The sequence below is a fragment of the Poecilia mexicana genome, unplaced genomic scaffold (assembly GCF_051168715.1).
Source record: "Poecilia mexicana isolate PSO_F unplaced genomic scaffold, ASM5116871v1 scaffold_4, whole genome shotgun sequence".
NCBI lineage: Eukaryota > Metazoa > Chordata > Actinopteri > Cyprinodontiformes > Poeciliidae > Poecilia > Poecilia mexicana.
In genome coordinates, this window is record NW_028263373.1 from 7121889 (window position 1) to 7141450 (window position 19562).

The 19562-nt window shown below is 40.9% G+C and overlaps 1 protein-coding gene across 3 annotated transcripts in view; it reads right to left on the bottom strand.

The window, feature by feature from the left end:
- Positions 1-2054: 2054 nt before the first annotated feature.
- Positions 2055-19562, bottom strand: part of ralgps2 (Ral GEF with PH domain and SH3 binding motif 2) — an 85788-nt gene continuing 68280 nt past the window's right edge. For 2 of the 3 annotated variants that reach the window (XM_014992002.2, XM_014991994.2), the window contains exons 10-21: positions 18114-18251; positions 16623-16713; positions 15663-15730; positions 15441-15570; positions 15037-15188; positions 14883-14937; positions 14194-14271; positions 10661-10766; positions 9160-9252; positions 6657-6762; positions 5893-5984; positions 2055-5804 (exon numbers count right to left, since the gene is read on the bottom strand). In XM_014992002.2, coding sequence (XP_014847488.1) covers positions 5775-5804; positions 5893-5984; positions 6657-6762; positions 9160-9252; positions 10661-10766; positions 14194-14271; positions 14883-14937; positions 15037-15188; positions 15441-15570; positions 15663-15730; positions 16623-16713; positions 18114-18251 — 1139 coding nt within the window. In that variant the 3' untranslated portion in view covers positions 2055-5774. The remainder of the gene's footprint in view (positions 5805-5892; positions 5985-6656; positions 6763-9159; positions 9253-10660; positions 10767-14193; positions 14272-14882; positions 14938-15036; positions 15189-15440; positions 15571-15662; positions 15731-16622; positions 16714-18113; positions 18252-19562) is intronic. The other variant, XM_014992011.2, reaches the window with a different exon arrangement.

Genomic DNA, 19562 nt, shown 5'->3' on the forward strand with positions numbered 1-19562 from the left:
TAACATCGATTCTCATACGTAAAATGAAGTAAAAAAAAAAATCTAAATTATCACTAAAATTATGAGTAGTTTTAAAATAAACTGAGCTGACATTAGCCATTCACTTAATCCGGCTCTCTGCTCAGGCCACCTCTACGCAGCGAAATGTTCATTTGTTTCTCTTAAGCAATAAAGTCAATGGTAGCAGCCAGCCTTCACCGACTCACCTCAGCAACATGTGGGGGAGGGTAGCTGCTGTGACACTTTACGCTCCAAACGGCAGAAGAAAACTGGCCACTCTGGTACTTTCATTAAACCTCGTCGGGATCACAAATCCTTTAGAAAATTAAACAAAAAATAATAAAATGACTTTTTTTTTCTCAGATAAGTTATATTTAACTATTAGGAGCATAAGTGATGGTTTTACTCAATGCTGAGTAAACCAATTTTGAAAAAATTGTAAGAAAAATGACGCCGTAGCTTTTCTAGCAGCTTTGAAGCAGAGATTTCCTAACAGAGCAGCTTCCCAGGTTTAATTGGACTGAAACGTGAGCCGTCCGTCACAGAGCCATCGGTCTGTTTTTATTCCGCTTGGTGACGTCCTCATCCTGAAAAATGTCCCTTTTATCACCATCCGTCCTTTTGACTTGTGCAGTGGAAAAAGTAAACATTTCACTGTCTGACTGTACATTTCCTGCAGAGGTAATGGCTGCCATCTGTCCCGACCCGACACTCCACGTCATCGGTATCAGAGCACGGGCTGGTTTCCTTCAGCCAGACGCCCTCAGATGACACCAAATAAACGCTCCAACATCATCTTTTCTAACGCAGATTCACTTTTATTATCCATGACCTCTTTAACCCACTGAAAGCTTTTCATTTGTCTCTCTGTGGGCGTTTTTAATGAGCTCAGTCTAGCTTTTCAGGATGATTGGCTTCAGACGTTTTCTTACCGTTCAGAGTTGGACTCATTTCTTCACGTTTGTGTTTTGCTTCTTGTGCATTTTCTATTATCAAGGGATACCGATTTGAGCTTTCTGTCCCAAAGATTCAATGTCTTCCTTGGTCTTGTAATGTAATGAATGTAAATTGGACAAGTCAAAATTGTAGAGCACCTCAGGTCAGGTAATGCCTGCTAACTACCTCGATGAGAAAGTCTTGTGTGGATAATATTTTTTTAATGAATAACTCAAGAAGAGAATTGGCTTCAGTTAATCAGAACTCAATCAGTCTCTCTTGGACCATGTTGTGGATCTGTGACTTGATTTCTGGTCTCTTCTCTCCTGCTTTCCACCACAAGATCCTCACTAGCCCCCCATTCAGCCCACTTTCAAAACTTCCTGGAAACACTTCTGCTCCGCAGTAAAATGATTTTGAATTTCACAAACGATTAGGGCTACATTTACTAACCACTGTTTACTACTTAAATTTCAAGTAGTAAACATAACTTTGAGCTTTACATAATGTCATTTCTTCATCAAAATCATATTTTTGAGTGTTGCCTTGATTTTTCCCAGTCATGTTTGAGGAATCTAATCTCCCATGGCAAACATGCCTGCGTAGGACTTAGTCCCGCTTTTTGAGACAAAGTTCTTCCTTGGTTTTCAAGATTCCCTCACTCAGTTCCTGCAGACTAGCCAGGAGCAATTAGCAAACACCTGACGGAAGTGTGCATCTCCTGAGCTCATTACGCAAGCTGCCTCTCTGTGAGGACTTCCTGAAGGCAACGTTTCAGGAAGAGGCGTTTTTAAAGAGACAGAGGCCCAATTTCATGGCGTTAAATCACAAAGTCAAAGTTCTTTTCAAGTCATATTTGACATCGTTTTTATAACAACTGAAGTTAACATAGTAACTTGATTGTGCTATAAAATTATTCTATATGGCTGGAAAACTCATCCATCCTTTTAATTCCCCTCAGTTATGCATCACTTTGTGCTGGTTCATTGCATAAAATCCCAGTACAAACACAATGTAGTCTTGGGGAGATGGTGGGGGAAAAAAATGGAGTAATTTTTGCTAAACACTTACTACAACAGTCTGAATATTAAACCTTAAGGAGAACAAAAACACAGAGCTGAAGTGTGGAGTAAAAATAAAAAAATAAAAAAAAATAAAAAAAAACAGGGCAGAGTGTTTATTGGTTCTCAGTCTTCACACCAGGCAGCGCATCGCTCGGAGGAGAGGTCACAGCGCATCGCTCGGAGGAGAGGTCACAGCGCTCGCCGCGGCACAGGCAGACAGCGACACACGGAGTCAGGTGAAGGTCAAGCCGTCGTAGCCGTTCTTGGTAAACAGTGAATGAAACCCGACAGGTGGCACAGAGTCACATTGATTCAAAGAATAAACTAACACTTCCTCGAGTCGAACGCCTTTTGCTCGACTGAACTCAGGTGAACGACGCAAAACGGGTAATACAGTGGAAGCTGTGCGTGTGCAGAGAGTATGGTCAGTTTAAAGGAAACCGTCTGGTGAAGCAGAGAAAAGTAAAGCCTGGCGCTTTACGCTCAACAGGGAGACCGATACGTGCAACTTCTACTCCTACACAAAACAAAAATGGATCTCATGTCAATGTCGGCTCAGCATCTACAACTGAAAAGTCCCAAAATTAATTCGACGCGTTTCCATTATGTTGACCATACGCTGTACAGAAGTGAATAATAATAATAATAATAATAAAAAACAAACAAACATGTAAACCCAGGTAACAGTGAGGGGAAAACGCCACAAAAAGTGCTTGTCATGATCATTAAACTCAAATTCACAGATAACCCATAAAGCACTTATTTGCTCTGGTATAAAACTCAGTTACATAGGTTGTCATTTCATTTATCATTGTCAATTAGCTTCAGATAAAGCAAATGCAAAGAAAGGAAAGGTGATCGCCGTCAGGATGATGGGGATCTGTTCCCCCAGCTGCTTTTCTCCACAGTCCTCTCTGCAGGTTCTCACATTCTTCGCTTCGATTCTCATGCAGTCACTCAGTGCCTCACCGGCGCCGTCCGGTTAGGAAAATGGCCTCCAGCGTCCCCACGGTTAAATGCACTTTAACCTTCTTTGTCCCTTCGGGCCGAACCCGTCTCCACAGTTTGTGGCACTGTCCCTCCAAAGCAGTCCCTTGTTCTGATCCGGTTCAGTTCCCACTTTCGAGTCTGCCTTTTCTTCACACGTCAGCACAAAGCGAGCCGGCGCGGAGCCGTAGCGTCAGCCGCTAGTCACACGGATGATTGGGTCAACTGGACGCCCGCCACCACCCCCCCACACCACTGCTCAGCAGTGGCAGGCCACCTCATCTGGCTTTGATTACAATGCTTTAAAAAAAAAAAAAAAAAGAGAAGTATGAACAGGCACCCAAATCCTCTCTCTCTCTCTCTCACACACACACACACACACACACACACACACTACACATGCCTTTCTTTGGCTTCCTCACTCATTCTTCCACAGGTTTGTCCACCATAACATCTCTTTTTCTCTCATTTTTTTCCCTAACCTGATCCTATCCATCCACATAATGTCTGACCTAAACAAAAGTGGCTATTTTGAACCATTAAACTGTACAATATGCTGTGCTAAAGGACAGATTTTCTACATTGGGGTGCGTGTCTGTGACGTTGGAGGGGGGTGGGGGGATTACCTCAGAGATGAAGAACAGGAGGTAAGAGTTGGTTCTGAGATTTGCCTCCCACTAACCACCTGCTCTGCTCCAGCACTGGACCTCAGAGACAGGCCACACACGTGCCTGTACACAAATCAGCTCCTGCTAATACAGTACAGCGGGCAGAGTGGAGGGGTTAGGCTGTGTAAACATACTGGTGCATCTAAATAAATTACTATTCCACTGAAAACGTGGCTTATTTCAGTAATTCGGTGATGTATAAATCATTATATAGATTTATTATGAACGGGCCGATAAGTGGCAGGCTTTTATTTCTGTTAATTTGAACAAACGTAGCTTCTAGCTAATGGACACGGTTGCTGCTCAGGTCGGGTAAGCCACACGAAGTTACTGCTAAAGAAGCTGGTTGTTCACATGAGCATCCGGGCAGATTAAGGAAGGTTTAGTGGAAGAAAAAAGAGTTTGGAAGCGATTCAGAAGGTGTGCCTGACATTATTTTACAATTTCAAATGAAACAAGCCAACTTTTCGACAATTTTCTAATTTATCGAGATACACCAGTACAATGTAAACTAACACCTGTTCGTAAAATGATTTGCCATTTCTGAATATCACTCTACCCTCCTCTCCTCTACCAGGTTCTGCTCGTGTTTTCACATTAGGATTTCTGCGGCCCACATATTTTAGCTGATAACCCTTCAATGTCTCGTCAACCTGAGGGGGGGAGAGGGAGGAGGAGAAAAAAAAAGTGGTGAGGCTGACGTCACTTGGCACTAATTGCGACCTACGAGGCTTCTTTTTCTCCACCCATGACGCCACTTCGTTAGGAGCCTAAAACTGAGCTGGGACTGGTTGAAGCGGACAAACAAAATCCTTTTTTTTTTTCTGAAAATTTCGCACATCAATAATAATAAAGGGTTCAAAGAAAATATTCCAAAAGTAGAAAAAGAAAAAAAAAAAAACATTCGTATGTAACAGACAAACCCACGTTGCTGGGCAACAGTAATACTGTGAACTGCACCATCCCTCTCTCACAGAAAAAAACAAACAACAAAAACATATACCGAACAACATAGGAAGGAAAAAAAAAAAAAAAAAAAAAAAACAGACTCTGTATGGCTCTGAGTAGCTTCGAGTGTCTGCTCCAGAACGGAGGCTCCAACAAACCAAATGGGCCAGAGGGAAACAGAGGAGATAAAATCACGTGTCATTAGTTCTTGTTTCTTTCCCTCCTGGACTTTTCACAGCTTCAAGTCTTTAGTGTTTTGGATGCGCGAGTCCAGGAAACGCAGCATTTCCTCTCTGGTGAAAACATTGGAATAATAATAATTAATAAAAAAAAACAAAAAAAACTGGAAAGCATCCGTCCAACCACGAACTTAGCTTAGAATCTGGGTTTATCGTACCACTGTGGACCACAGACGAGATTTGTGAAAAATCTAAAGAAGCTCCACCCGCCCTGATGCAGTTGTACAAACATCTAGTAAATTCAGTAAATGACAGAAGAACAAGGGCAAGTTCTCCACTAAAAACTGTACACACTCAGGAAAGGAGGGAATTGTTCCTGCAGAAGCTGGAGCCCTTATGTTCACACCGATGTGATAACAGGACATTTTGTGTGTGTGTTTCTCCATGTGTGTGTGTGTGTGTGTGTGTGTGTGTGTGTGTGTGCGATCCAAGTAATCGTTAAGCAAAAACAAGCGACTAAAACTAACAATCAAGTAAAAATGGCTGTGGAGCGTGTTCTGACCAAACAAAAGCTGGAAGAAGATGTGATTAAAATGAGCTCGCCTCTTCAGGAAGAATACAAATGAAGCTGCAGATGTTGAAGTCTGAGTGTGTGTGTGTGTGTGTGTGTGTGTGTTGGGGAGGGGCAAAGTGTAAGGGCTCCGCTGGAGTGCTGAACAAAAGACACAGAGAGCGAGTGGGAGTCGGGAGCAGTGGTGCAGGTCCTTGTTCAGTGGTCAGCACATCCAAAGCGGTCGCTTGTCTCCACACAGACCTGCGCTCACACACACAGACACAACTAGGAACTCTGGTTAAGGCAGTAGTGGCAGGTGAGGCTGCGGTGAGGTCGGAGGGGGGTGAGAGTCGGTCTGTCGGGGCTCATGGCAGTGAAAGCTTCCACTTCCTCGTCCTCCTCGCTTCCGTTTCCTCATCCCTCTCTTCCCACCGTCCGCTCACTCAAATGACATCAGATTGGCTGGTACCTGCATTAAGAAACGATCATTTACAGAACGCACACCGTGTGTTTGTCTGCGACCCTGATGGTGTGCGTTTCTTTTTTTTTTTTCTTACCTGTTGCCTATTACTCTGACAGGCAGCACTAAGATGTTTGAACCAGAGCAAAGCGTTCATCCTGTTTCCTGCCTGGTACTTGTAGGTGTTACCTAGGCAACAGAGAGAGGGGGAAAAAAAGAGTGTGAAATGAGGAGAGCCTCATTTCCACCGGCGCTCTCAGCGGTCGGCGAAGACGGCTGAAGTGCTGCTCGACTTTCGGTGACCCAGTAAGATGAAAACAAAGCCACAGTGGATGCTACTCTAATGAGGAATGCCAGATTTGAAAGGTTTATATGAATTTATCCTCCTAAATAAAATCCAGTTTGACACATTTTTGGCAAAAGTTCCCTAAATTGTACAGATGCCTATAAAAAGGTTTCACGCCCTTGGATATTTTACACTTTTATTGGCTTTACAAATCAGCACGTTAATTTATTTGTCAATATTTTCAAGAAATCAGTTTTTGCTTTGACAATTTTTTTTGTCAAAAAAAAAAAGAAAAAAAAAAAGCCTAATTTTGTTGATTATAATTATTTTTAAAAGGGTAAAACATCCAAAGGGGATGAATACTTTTTACATGCACCTGACAGACTGGGAAAGTTACTTTTTAAAAAGTAATGTAACTATATTGTAGATTAATGTGTCTCATTTTGCTTTAAGGGAAGCAAATCCAGAAAGCGGACGACAACACAAGGCACTGTAGGTGAAAACAAACCATCTTCAGCCACAGCTGGCCACAACTGAAACATCAAAGTAGCTCAGGTCGTATTTTTCAGTCTCACCGTGCTCAGAGTCGGTCAGCAAGAAGACGTCAGGGTGTTCCGGATCGTCGGCCATCATGGCCATCAGACCCACCACGCACACGCTCTTGCTGGACGTGGACTTAAACTGGCAGGAGGACAAATAAAATGGACTCAGTTAGCTTTTGCACAATGTGTCGAAATGTGTTACATGCAGCAGGAGATCAGAAGCCGACACCCTCCATAAAATCACCTCCGGATGAGAATAAAAACATGGAACTACGACTGCATCAGGAAAACAAGGGGAAACTGCATGACTAGTGTTTGCATTTTTTAAACATTCTCTGTAGATTCTAGTTATTTTAGGGTAAATATCTTAATATTAGGACCAAACACTATGTAATTATCACATTTAACATTATGTGCTTTAAGTGAAAACACTTCTGTTTTTCAAATATGATTTGAAAGGTTTTTGAAGGTTCCCCATAGAGAAAATACTAAACAGAAGTTGGATGCATGTAGGAGAATGATTTACCGTACAGATTATTGGGATACACAGTTTGTGAGGACTCCTGCTAAACTATTCAACCATAGCAAATGAGATGCAGGTAGTTTTATTCCCTGTATGCTCTCCGTCATTTCTGTGCTTTCCTAAAAATCACTTATTAACAGAGGAAGCCTCTAAAACAGTGGTTCTTAACCTTTTTTGAGGTAACGAACCCACCAGTTTCATATGCGCATTCACTGAACCCTTCTGTAGTGATAAATAAAATATGATTTTTTTTTCTCCAAATTCAAGACATGATCACCAAGTCTTCTTAAAAGGTAGAGTCTCTGAGAACAGTTGTTCAAAATATACTCAGTGTTTTCAGCATAGTTGAGCTGACTGTCCAGGAACGACCCAAGGTATTTAAAATTTGCCACAGTTTCAACAGTTTGGCCATAGAAAGAAACTGGAACCACATTAAGGTCTTGTTTAGATCATTTAATTAGCTCTACATTCTTAAGAGAACGGAAAATTCATAATAAATAATGACTTTGCGGTATTCTGATTTAGTAATGTAATTATATTACTTGTGTTACCACCCCCACGCCACTAGAGGCAGTAGCAACCCCGAAAAGATGCAATTGAGGAGCAGATTTAGAAGTACAGTGATTTTCGTGGGGGTCGCGTTCCGAAAATAACCCACGATAAGTGAAATCCTCGAAGTAGTTACCTTTAGTTTTTACAATTATTATACAGCATAATTAAATACTCTACATTGAAACCAAAGAACAAAGCCTGTTCATCAATCCGGCCTTAATGTGATCTGGAGTCGTGTCATTAAAGCGTCTCCTCCAACTTGCCCCGCGAGATTCACAGCTGTATCTACGGCAGAGCGATGGATCTCGTCAACCGAGCCTCCGGTCGGTTTTGCGCTGATTCTGGCCACAGATTTTTCCAGCAGGCATTCAAAGTTTTCAGCTTTCATCGCCTGAATGGCCAATCTGTATTATTTATATTTAAATACCGTAACGTTACTGGCACACAGGTAGAGAAGGATCTCGGAGACTGTTGAGCCAATCAGGACGCAGAACACAATGCACTGTGAAAAAAACTGCACAAAAAAATCCGCGAAACAGCGAGACCACGAAAGGTGAACCGCGTTATAGCGAGGGATCACTGTACACCGAAAGCTACAGAATTTGGTAAAAACGGTGAGCTTTGCTGAAGTAATTAAAGACAACTTCAAATCCATGCTGAGAGTGGAGCTCCTTCAATCAGTGCTCTGATTGGCTCAGCAATGTAACGTGATCCTCTGTAGCAAGTGATGGCAAAGTGGGGCGTCATCACGACTTTACACAAGTGTGTCTTCACCTCCGTGGCAGAAGCTCCGCCGAACCCCTGAGACCGACTCATCGAACCCCTGGGGTTCGATCGAACCCAGTTTAAGAACCACTGCTCTAAAAGCTCAAACTGGAGCGGAAGAATTACTGACAAAAGCTTCGCGTGAAGCCACTCCGACACAGCTCCTATCATCTTCTGCGTGCAAACTACGACCGGTCACTTTCCACGAAGCCTCTGGACATCTTGTCCACTCGGCTGTTTCCTTCTCCCACCTCTCGGTTTTACTGAATCTTTCCTTCTTTCAAACTACCGAGCAGAACGATCCGGTGCATCATGCAACATCTTGTTAAACAGCTTAAAAAGGAAGAAAAAGAAAGAGAAAGAGAAAGAGAGAAAGAAAAAGAAAGAAAGAAAGAAAAAAGGATGTAGCTTTTTGCCTTTGTTTTCTGTTAGCAAGAACAAGCAAAAATGTTTTTCTCTGAGTTCATCGGGTAATTAAGCTGTTTTTAGAGGTGCGCAGGTAATGACCATCATGTGTTCTCTCCTTATAAAATACACAGGCGCCTTTGGAGCATTCTTCGCACAACTGCAGCTCATATGGAGAACGAGGCTCTGTGCGTCTCTGTGCTCTGTTTGTTGCCCTCGTCTGCCAAAACAACTGAAACGACCTCGAGCAGCGCTCTCAAAAACGCAACTGAAGGATTCGGTTCGACTTACATGCTTCCTCTCTGTGGCCTTCAGGGACTTGGCAGGGTAGTAGTAAAGCTGAGTTCCACAAAGCGCCACCCAGTATTTGGTCCAAGATGCCACCTGGACGCACAGACACATATTAAGATGAACCCAACAGTGAATAAGTAGCTTCATTATTATTTTTTTTTAATAAATCAAAAAATACATATGCTCAGAAATGTACGTAAATGTATGTAAAAAGAAAAGGAACCCAAAAATTATTTGTTTAATGATTAAAAGGAGATTTCTGCAAAATAATTTCATACATTTTCAATGCATGAGAATTTTAAGTACATGTCTTTCTTCCAGATAAAGTTTTAAATAGGAATCATTTCTGTGACTTAAATGTTTCTCAGCTAAAGATCACTGGAGTGAACATGAAACAGTTTTCAGATGAGGATTTCACTTACAAAGGGAGAAACAAAGAAATCCAAACCAACCTGATCCTACATGCCACTAAACATAATATCTGCCATTTAAATGTGGTAACTAATGAGTATGTGACAATGTAAATTAACAACAGGTGCCATTGTAGTAATATGGAGAACCTTATTCTCCATATTAGCCTTTAACATGGTTGTGGGGTAAGGTTGGCTCGCTCTTCAGCCATATTGAAGAGTTTACCAGGAAAACAAGATGTCAAAGTTAATCGTTTTATCATAACAAGTCCAGGCTTTAACCAAGCTTCTCAAATAACTTATTTTTGGTACATGGATCGTTGTTCTGCTGGATCAGGCATACGTGTGCTTAATGTCACAAATGGATAGACTTTCTCCTGTAAGATCTCCTGCTAAACAGGAGAATGTACAACTTCATTGATTATTGATTACCACTCATCCAAGAGCAGAAGTAGAAAACAGTCCCTGAAATCTGCTACCAACACCACGATTCTGAGTAATTTTGTAATCTGGTCAATCACTGAAGCCATATAAATTACTCTGTTTATTCTCTGCTCTTAAATTTATTTGTGCTGCTTTAGATATCTTTTCCTACTTCGTTTTGTCAGATTTGTCCTGTTCAAGTAATTTTTTTCCCCCCAGCAGGGCTCCCAATAATCAGGCCTGGATATCGCAGGTGGAACTGGAGCAAAAAAAAAAATAAATAAATAAATAAATAAATAAAAAAAGTTATGGAGGTTTATATATTTTCCAACAGTGCCAGGCTGATTTAGACAGATTTATCCCTTTACAGTCATAATCTGATGCTTTTTGCTTTTACTCAGGTTATCTCCGTCATGCATTAAAATCTGTTTGATGATCTGATACATTTAAGTGCAACAGACACGCAAAACCAGAAAAACACCTGATCTAATTTCATAGTGTGGCACAGGGAGCAGAGGTATTCAGCAGATCATATTCTTTCTGCACCCGTTCTACACATCCAGCTTTTACTACCCAGGTGTTTCTGTATCAAGTTTTTAAATATAAAGAGCACATGGATGCACACTGCGTGCTCCTGATTTAAATGACCGTATAGAGCATGTTCTCACGGTTGGTTTCTTGCCCTCCTTGAGCACGGTCTTCCGCCTCAGCACCCCTTGGACGGTGACGGCTCCGGGGTAAAGGTGAACGGCAAGTTCCTCCGACTCAGCCGAGCTGCAACAGAACAGAGACAGACGTCACACGCTGTATAACCAGAGTCCCATGCATCGCCATGCAGAACAACGAACCAGAATAAAACCGGAGAGAAACCAACAGTAAAAGCAGAAACAATCTGCACAGCTACCTCTAATCCAGTCTCTACGGAACTGTAACATTTTTATGGAACATTTTTCTGTCCGCCTTTGACAGAACTGATATTTCACAGATGTAAATCTTAATGCTGCCGTTTGCGGAGGCAGGAAAAGACGTGGGTAAGGTGGTGTGCAGGTTGTGTCTGTCTGGAGGATCAGAGCAGGAAACTCAGTGAAGAAGGCTGACAGATAAAGAGAACCACATCCAGAACCACGAGTTTAAATATTCACCCTACAGGAGAAATATATGGAAGCAGAAAGCAGCTGTGCCCACTTTATAACATTATTGTTACTGTAACAAGTTTTGTTATGTCATATTGACAGATTCTAAGCACACGCTGAGGTTCGTCTTTAATTCAGTTTAATTCGTTAACCCTCGTTTGCTCTCCAGAGCTTTCCAGGGTTCCTACAGCTTATGTCATGGCTTCCAGGGTTCCCAGTCCATTATTATTCATTGTAAAACAAAACTGTGAAGTTCACTGTGAATTTTTGGACAGATCCATAGAGACAGAGCGCGAGCTAGCTAGCAAGGTAGCTAGATGACTAGCTAGCTAGACAGACGGTCAGATCCATCTATCTTGCTTAGCTATCTATCTAAGTTAGCTAGCTAGATTCCAGATTTTTTTCATATTTTCCCAGACAGAGTAAGAAACCAGCCTTTCTGTGGCAACACCTGCAGATAGCTGTGACGGTGCATTTAAGGACTAATCGTTAACTACATAACTCATAACAAACTTGCTTTAAAAATGTTATTTTCTTATTGCCAACAGACAACTTCAAGGTAGTCCAGCTAAAATGTCCAAAATTTAACAATGTGAGGTTTGATTACTTTGGAACATCATCACAGGACAGCATACTGATGTGGTCAAATTATTGAATTTTGTGCATCCATATTTTTAAATCTTAAACATAAGTTTTAAGCATAATTGGATTTCTGTACTTCTCAGGATTAATTTGTATAGACAGATGTGTGTTTTTGATTGCTGAATTGGAGATTTCAGTCAAAGCTTTGACAGCCAGAGGAATTCTGCTATAAATTTTAAAGCCGTCTGCAGTGAAGTTTGTTCTATCATTTGATAGTTTTCGCTTTTTGAGCAAGACCACAGTGAAGTTTTCTGACGGCAACACGAGATGAATCTTTTATAGCCAATTTAGTACAAATGATGTAGCTTAGTGGCGGTAATTAAATGCCCCGTCACGGCTAGTCTGTATTTGTAGCCACATAATGCTCTGCGGAAGAGCAAACATGTCGACACCAAATCACTGAGATGAACAGAAGGGAAGGATCAATGTTTTATCGTTTTTTTTGGACTAATAAACATTCATCTCCAGTCAAACATCTTACCATGAAAAAATAAATTTCCTTTCAACATGGAAAATATGTTATTTTCCATTAATGAGATTTCAAGAAAAGCACATAAAAAATAACAGCAGCGATGGCCGGTTTCTGCTTCCGTAGGAATGTCTTCACTGATTCTCTTCATTTCTCCATCAGCAATCAGGATCTACTTTGTGTCCATTAACATGAGTGCAGCATGTCTGCAGGGATTCATTATGGCTCCAAGCTGTACAATACTAGGAAGATCAGAACTGACGCACAAGATGTTTTTCTCCCCCCTTCAAAAGCTTTAAAGTAATTTATTACCAGATAATTTAAACATAATTCTTCAACCTAGAAGTGGGCGATGTGACAGAAATATTAATGCCATCAATTTCCCGCAAATTCACTATCATGATTTTCTCTCAATTTTCCAAGAACCCCCCGCCCCCAAACATTTAACAGAGCTTACAGGTGAAAGAACATTAAAAAAAAAAAAAGATTTTTTTTGACAAAATTTGTGCAATTTTGTCAACTTCTATCAACCACGACTCAAACTGAAAAAGCAGTCAGCCTCAGGCTGCAGAGCCAAACTCAAAGCCTGCAGTTTAATCAAAAAGGTAAACACCACCACTGAGGTAAATCTCATTCCAACTGTTTAAAGCCGGTTTTATGAATCCAAAGCCGAAAGCTGCTTTAAGTTGCAATGGACAGATTTGCCTCACACAGGGTCCAACACTGTGCTGTTAAAAAAAACAAAAAAGTATTCAACCCTTGACAGATTTATTTTGGTTTTGCTTTTTTGTCAAACTGAAATGTTTCAATCAAACAGATGTTAATATCAGACAACAATGACACAAAACGCAGTTTTCAAATTATGATTTAAGTTATTAGGGACAGTGGAGAAAATAGCAAAAACAACATCTCTGATAATGTCAGTTTTATATACATATACATATATACATATATACATATACATATATACATATATATATACATACACATATATACATATATATATATACATACACATATATACATATACATATATATACATACACATATATACATATACATATATATACACACATATATATACACACATATATACATATATATATAAAATAAAAAATATTAAATATAAAAAAAACTTTTCCAACTATGCCACTGGACAGAGTTGTTGAAAAATTGTAATTTTTCAACAAAATCAAAAACCTTCTGTGATAATTGATCAACAATACGATAAATGCCCACCTGCTAGTAAGATATGATTATATTGTATTTACTTTGACATTAAAACTCGTTTGACATCACTAAAAGAAGCAAAATCTGAAATATCTGTAAGAAAAAAAATATTTTTCACAGTATAAAATCAAACGTTTACTGCCATTTATTTCCAAGTTGTTGTCAATATAAAGGGAGAAAAAGATTCATTAGATCACATCTGCAAATTGTATCATATTCTAGGTTTTACAGCAGTTTTCTTGTTAATTTCTCTGCTGCTGTAATCAGGCCAGATTTGGCAGATGAAATGTTTTGATAACTTTATCACATCGCCCACTTCTACTTTAAGCTGCAGCTCTAGTCATCCTGTCTGTTCAAAGCTATCGGAGGCCCACGCCTCCATTTTAATCCCCCCACCATGTGTGTGTGAGTGACAGACATGCAAGAAAATCGAAGAAAAGCCGCAGTTAGAATACAGAACAACAGCACAAAAAAGACAGGAACCTGCAGCCCCATAGAGAGCCTCTTCTCTGTGTCCCACCAACAGGCGGACAGCACTATCACCCCAAACCCCCCAAACCCCCCAAACCCTCAGATTGCGCCCCGACTCTACACCAGCTAAACACCAGCACGCAGCAGCCTGGCAGCAAATGAAGCGTGCGGGAAACAAAAAACAAACAAAAAAACAAAAAGGCTGAGAGAGCTTTTTGGATCAGATGGAAGTTGGTTCTGGTCGAGGTGGGTGTACCTGCTGGGCCTCAGGACTCCTCTGTACGGGATGCGGGCCACACGGGTCACTGGGCCCAGAGAGTGATAGAACCGAGTCCTGTTCAGAAATTGGATAAGATAGGACAGGATAGGATACGGGGCACGGGTCACAGTTAATCTGTGTGTGGGTTTTGTTTTATTTATTTATTTTTTTCCCGTTCAAACTGCAACAGGTTAGCTCTGAATGAGGAGCAGTCAGTTAGTTAGAGGACTTAAAGATGGATGTGAGGTACTTTAAAAACAAAACAAAAACAATGGTGCTTTGGGAAAAAGAGGTTAGGATGATTCTTCAGGCTTGTGGATTTAAAAAAATTTTTTTTTTATTCCCGATCAGGTCAGTGTGGCTCTGTACGCTTCACACGCACGCGGACACACACACACACAGGGGCATTAGTAAAAGGATTTATCGAAGCACAGAAATGCATTTTTAGGCTGCCGGAGGAGCAGTAGCGTCTGCATATCGTCGCTCGATTTTGAGAGCAGGAGTAGCGGGGTGAGGCGTGACGGCCTGAAAGCAAACGCTGGGAAGATTTATTGCAGTTTATTTGCACAGGCTTTCTTTAAAAAATAAAAAATAAATAAAAAAATAAAAAAAACAGACATGTGATCACAGCGATGAAAGTGTTTTTTATGATCTGCACGGTAACCTGCAGAAATGGGATGCATTACCTCTCAAAAGCTGGCCAAGACATCTCTTCACTGAGCTCGGAGCCCTCACTGCTCCCTGTACCGGGGACAGAAACCATAAGGTGAATGTCACCGTGATGCAACCTGGCTACCGCTATGGCTTTTCTCATCGACGTTACAGAGGCTTCAGTCTCACCGAGCGAAATGCCACTGGACAGAGTTGAGCTCTCTGCCTGTCCCCTGCTGGGACTGTGGCTCTCCAACACACTGTCATCCAGCAGATGACGGGAGCCAGCGTTGGGAAATGTGGCGCTTTTAAACTCTACTGTGTTCATCTTATGGATAAAACTGAGGAGACACAACACAGCAGAGAGGAGGGACATAAAGGGAGCTGCCAGCACTGCTGTAGGATAGAAGGAGAAAAAAAACCAAAAAAAAAAAAAAACCTTCGCTTCTCGCTTTCTAGCTGTCTTAAAGCCATGATTGAGGGGGGAAGCATGGGGGGGTGGGAAATTAATAAATAAATGAATGAATAACATAAATATGTGAATGAATAAATGGATGAAAGAATCGATGAGTGACGACAAAAGTCAGACTGACTTGTAGCCCAAGCTGTGGCACTTCCTGTGTCCGTAGGGCAGCAGGTTCCTGGGGGACGGAGGAGTGGCGGGGACGTCGGCCGCTACGGACCCCTTACGACCGCAGAGAGGGGAGGACGACGCTTCCTGACCTGTTAGAAAAAACAATCAAACAAAAAAAAAAAAAACACAAATAAATAGACAATTACAAAAGCAGAAGAGAGATCCAAAAATTCTGACTTACCAACCAGATCCTCTTTGGAGGCGTTGGCTCGAGGGGTGCTGGTGCCTGGCTCGATCTTCTGAGACAACCTGGGCGGAAACCGTGAAATTAGTCGCTTCCTTTAAATTAAAAGTGAGGCGAGTAGTGATTGTCATTGCAACAACAGAGAGCAGGAAACCAAATCAGATTAGCACTGTGAAGTATTTCGGTGCCTCAGTGGAAGAAAGTTGCTTCAGTTAAATAACCAGCACAACGATTAACATGTGCATAAAAACTTTTTCGGGGGAGAAAAGCATGATACTGCCACCACCGTGTCTGAGATGGTGCTCTGGGCTGTTCGTGGCAACTCCTTTTCAAATACGACTTTCAATGAATATGTCACATACAAGCGTAGTAGAACATGTTTAGGAGTATTTTTACTGCAAAACTGTTCTTGATTCTACATGAACGGTTCCTTGAAACGGCATAAATGTAAAGATATTAGAAGCTGCATTTTAATGATGAGGCAGAAAACGACAAATATCATCAGTGCATTAGAACTTTTTCATTCCTCTTTACATATTACAGTTACTAACATGTGATGTGCGGCTTGCTTAAAAATACAAGCAGCTCTTATGGAGATGTGAAAACCCCTGAGATGTCCCTCTGAGAGGAACTTTACTAATTCAGTGTTTTTTTTTTTTTCTTGTCATCTTTACTGACTATGCAAATATATTTGGGGTCTTTATTGTCACAGTCCAGTTGTTTTAAACTGTTAAATGTTTGTAGATGTGACTAAATTTAGGTCAAATAATTCATTTTTTGACTCATGGAGATTTCCACACATGATGCACACATCTTTCCTACTGTCAACAGTAGAAGTGCATGACATCGCTATATCTCAACAAATCTTTTAGAAAGTTGCAGTTTTAATTACATATTTTTTGGTGCTTAATAAGTGAGTGACTGAGCCCTTTAACACATTCATCATCTGTTTCTTACTTGTAATTTTCATCCTCCACAAACTTCTGCAGCTCCTCGATGTACCTGACAGAGTTCAAATACTTCTGGATGTGAGGCAGCACTGGGATATCTGAGAGAGGAGACACATTCATGCGCCAGAGCAGAAACATGAGTGAATTAATTCAATTTACAACAAAGCAATCAGAAAAACGTCAAAATCCACACACTCACCCAAAAAGCTACAATTTCCAGACTACTCCCTCTTTTAATCCAAAAATACTGATTTAAAACAATGATTTATTTTCTTATCTTCTTTATTTCTCATAGAGGAATAGCTCAAAAGTTGTACTATGCCAGTATTTGTTTTAATATTGACACTATTCATCCTATGGGACTTTGTGGAATAAAAAACTGGCTGAAATATAAGCGATACCGGCACAGTCTTCCCTCTTGGGGAACAGGAAATGAAGCAAAGAGGCTGCGATTCTTGTTCCTCATCTTTTTAACCCATTATTTATTTTTTAATCCTTGGTGTTTTGAATTTTCAAATTAAAAAACGCATAATGTCCACTTTAGTAGACAAAAAGGTGTTTTAATTTTCTCTAAATCATATTAATTTAAAACTGCCAATAGCTGTTAAATGACATGAGATATCTATGTGTTTTTATCTATAGTCATGTATTAGAAAATACGAGCAAAATATTCCTCAGTTGATCAGACAGCTGGATATTCTGGCTCATCACTGGGCGTCCAGTAGGGGGCAGCAAACAGGGCGGCTAGTGTCTAATCAAGTAGCTTACACTCCCAGTATACCCAGTTGGGCTGCAGAAGGATTGAACATTTAATGTCCGTAGGTACTTAAATTTAAAGAGAATTTTGAAAGTATTCAACTTTGGAGGCTTTCCATGAGAATTAATTTATTTAAAGACACTGGATCATATTAAAACATTTGTGTTTTGTCCTTGGTTAATAAGTTCAACATCACTATCTGTTGTTACCATTATTGTTTTTAGTCTTTATTACAGCGTCCGAGTGTCTTGAAAAGCACCTTATAAATAAAATGTTTATTATCATATGTAAAAAATATGAATCTTATAAAATCTGCAAAATTTAATTAATGCATGTAGTTCATGAGCCAAAATGTGTGTTAGAATAAGTGTTGAACTCTGAGCTGCAGTTATAGTGAATGCATTTGTGGCCTAAATATCTCCGCAGTCAGCAGTGCGATACGAGCGTCTCGTTTAGGAAAAGCACCTAATATTCAAGGGTAAATACAGAAAATCCTGCTTGCAAGATTTGTCAGAATCTTGAAGAAAATTCAAGATTCTTGTGAAACAGATCTTCCCTGAGCACAAACTGCCACAATAAATCCTCTTAAATACCAAGTTTATCGGCGTTTATTTCCAAACAAATCCGTTCTAATTCCTGTGAATTCCAGTTAATCTTCTTTTAAAACTTTTTGAACATGGTTGAAATATTGCCACGAGCATCGATGAAAACTACTTCTGCGATCTTGTGAGCGCGTCTCACCATAGGTGCAGGATCTCTGCAGGTCCGATATGATTCGGAGGATGTTGTTCATCAGGTTGGACCTCTGCTCGTTCTCCAATATGCTGCCTGTGGACGGGTAGGCCGAGTCGATGTAGGTCAGGTCGGACAGGTACATCCCTGGAAGGAGGAAGAAGAAGAAGAAGAAATGTTTTATTGGGAGATCAACGGTGAACACGCCTGGGTACGGCCCAACGGGACGACGTAGCAAAACATCTCTAGGTCCACTCATTCAGGTGCATTTGGTGTAAAACCAGCAGGCCTCTTCACACTATTTGAGTCGACATGTGACCACAAACACAACAGGCTTTTTGAACAGGCGTCGCTCCAGTATAAGCAGACGATGACAGTCACTTGGAGCACAAGTTAAAGGTTTATCACATAAATGACGACTTTAGGGGACAAACACAGGAGCCACTTCCCGCCGCGCTGGGAGACCCGTGAACAATGAGCACATTTCAGGAGCAGTCTGATGGGGTCGTTTTTCTTACTCTCTTGTCTTGCTCAATGGCTCTTTCACACGCCAGGCCAGAGATTGAACGCAGATGTGCAAAGTTCATCACCTAGCAGATGAGAGAAGAAAACCTTCAGCTGCTTATCCTCCCCGAGAACAGAGCTGCTCTCAGATGCTTGGACAAGCTAATGGCCGAAGTCCAGGACCAGAAACCAAAACAAAGATGTGCACAAGTGTTAAGTGGAAGAAAAAAAAAAGTTTCCTTGTGTGTCAGATTTTTCTATTCACACCTTTAATTTTGTAAGAGGAATAGCCGCAAGAAGATCATAAGGAGTCCGTGTGTAAAAGTTGCAACAACCTAGGCTTGGACAACAAGGCTGAAAATCGCGACGTCAGCGTTTATTACTGAGATAATTATTGATTTTTTTTTAAATATCTGAAATACCTCATATCTAGTTTCACTCCATGCCGTTGTTTTTATTTTAAGCAGTTATGAGGCACGATGGCGAAACCTTAAACTGCCTCTGCGCCTCTTACTCAACAGGTTGTTGCTAGGCAACTAAAGAGCGAGCGAGTTAGCTGATGCTACCAACCTTGATCAGCTTTCTGTGAGAGTTTAGAGCGGCTAAAGTCTGTCCTCTGCCTGCATGCCCCAGAATGCCGAGCGGCTCTGGATCAGTGGAATTATTGAACATTTTATCAGACGTATCATCTATTGACATTGATCAGTCGTCTATCGCAACAAATATTGTTATTGGAAACAATTTCAGCAGGACAACAAACCTGAAGACGCATCCAGAGCTACAGGGGAACAAAACATTCATACGTCACAATGGCCCAGTCAAAGACCAGGACGAAATGCAATTGAGAACATTTGACAAAACCTACTGATGTTCACAGACACTGCCGATGCAGTCCGAGATTGAGGTGGTTTATGAAGAAGAATGAGTCAAAATGTCCACAGCTAAATACAAACG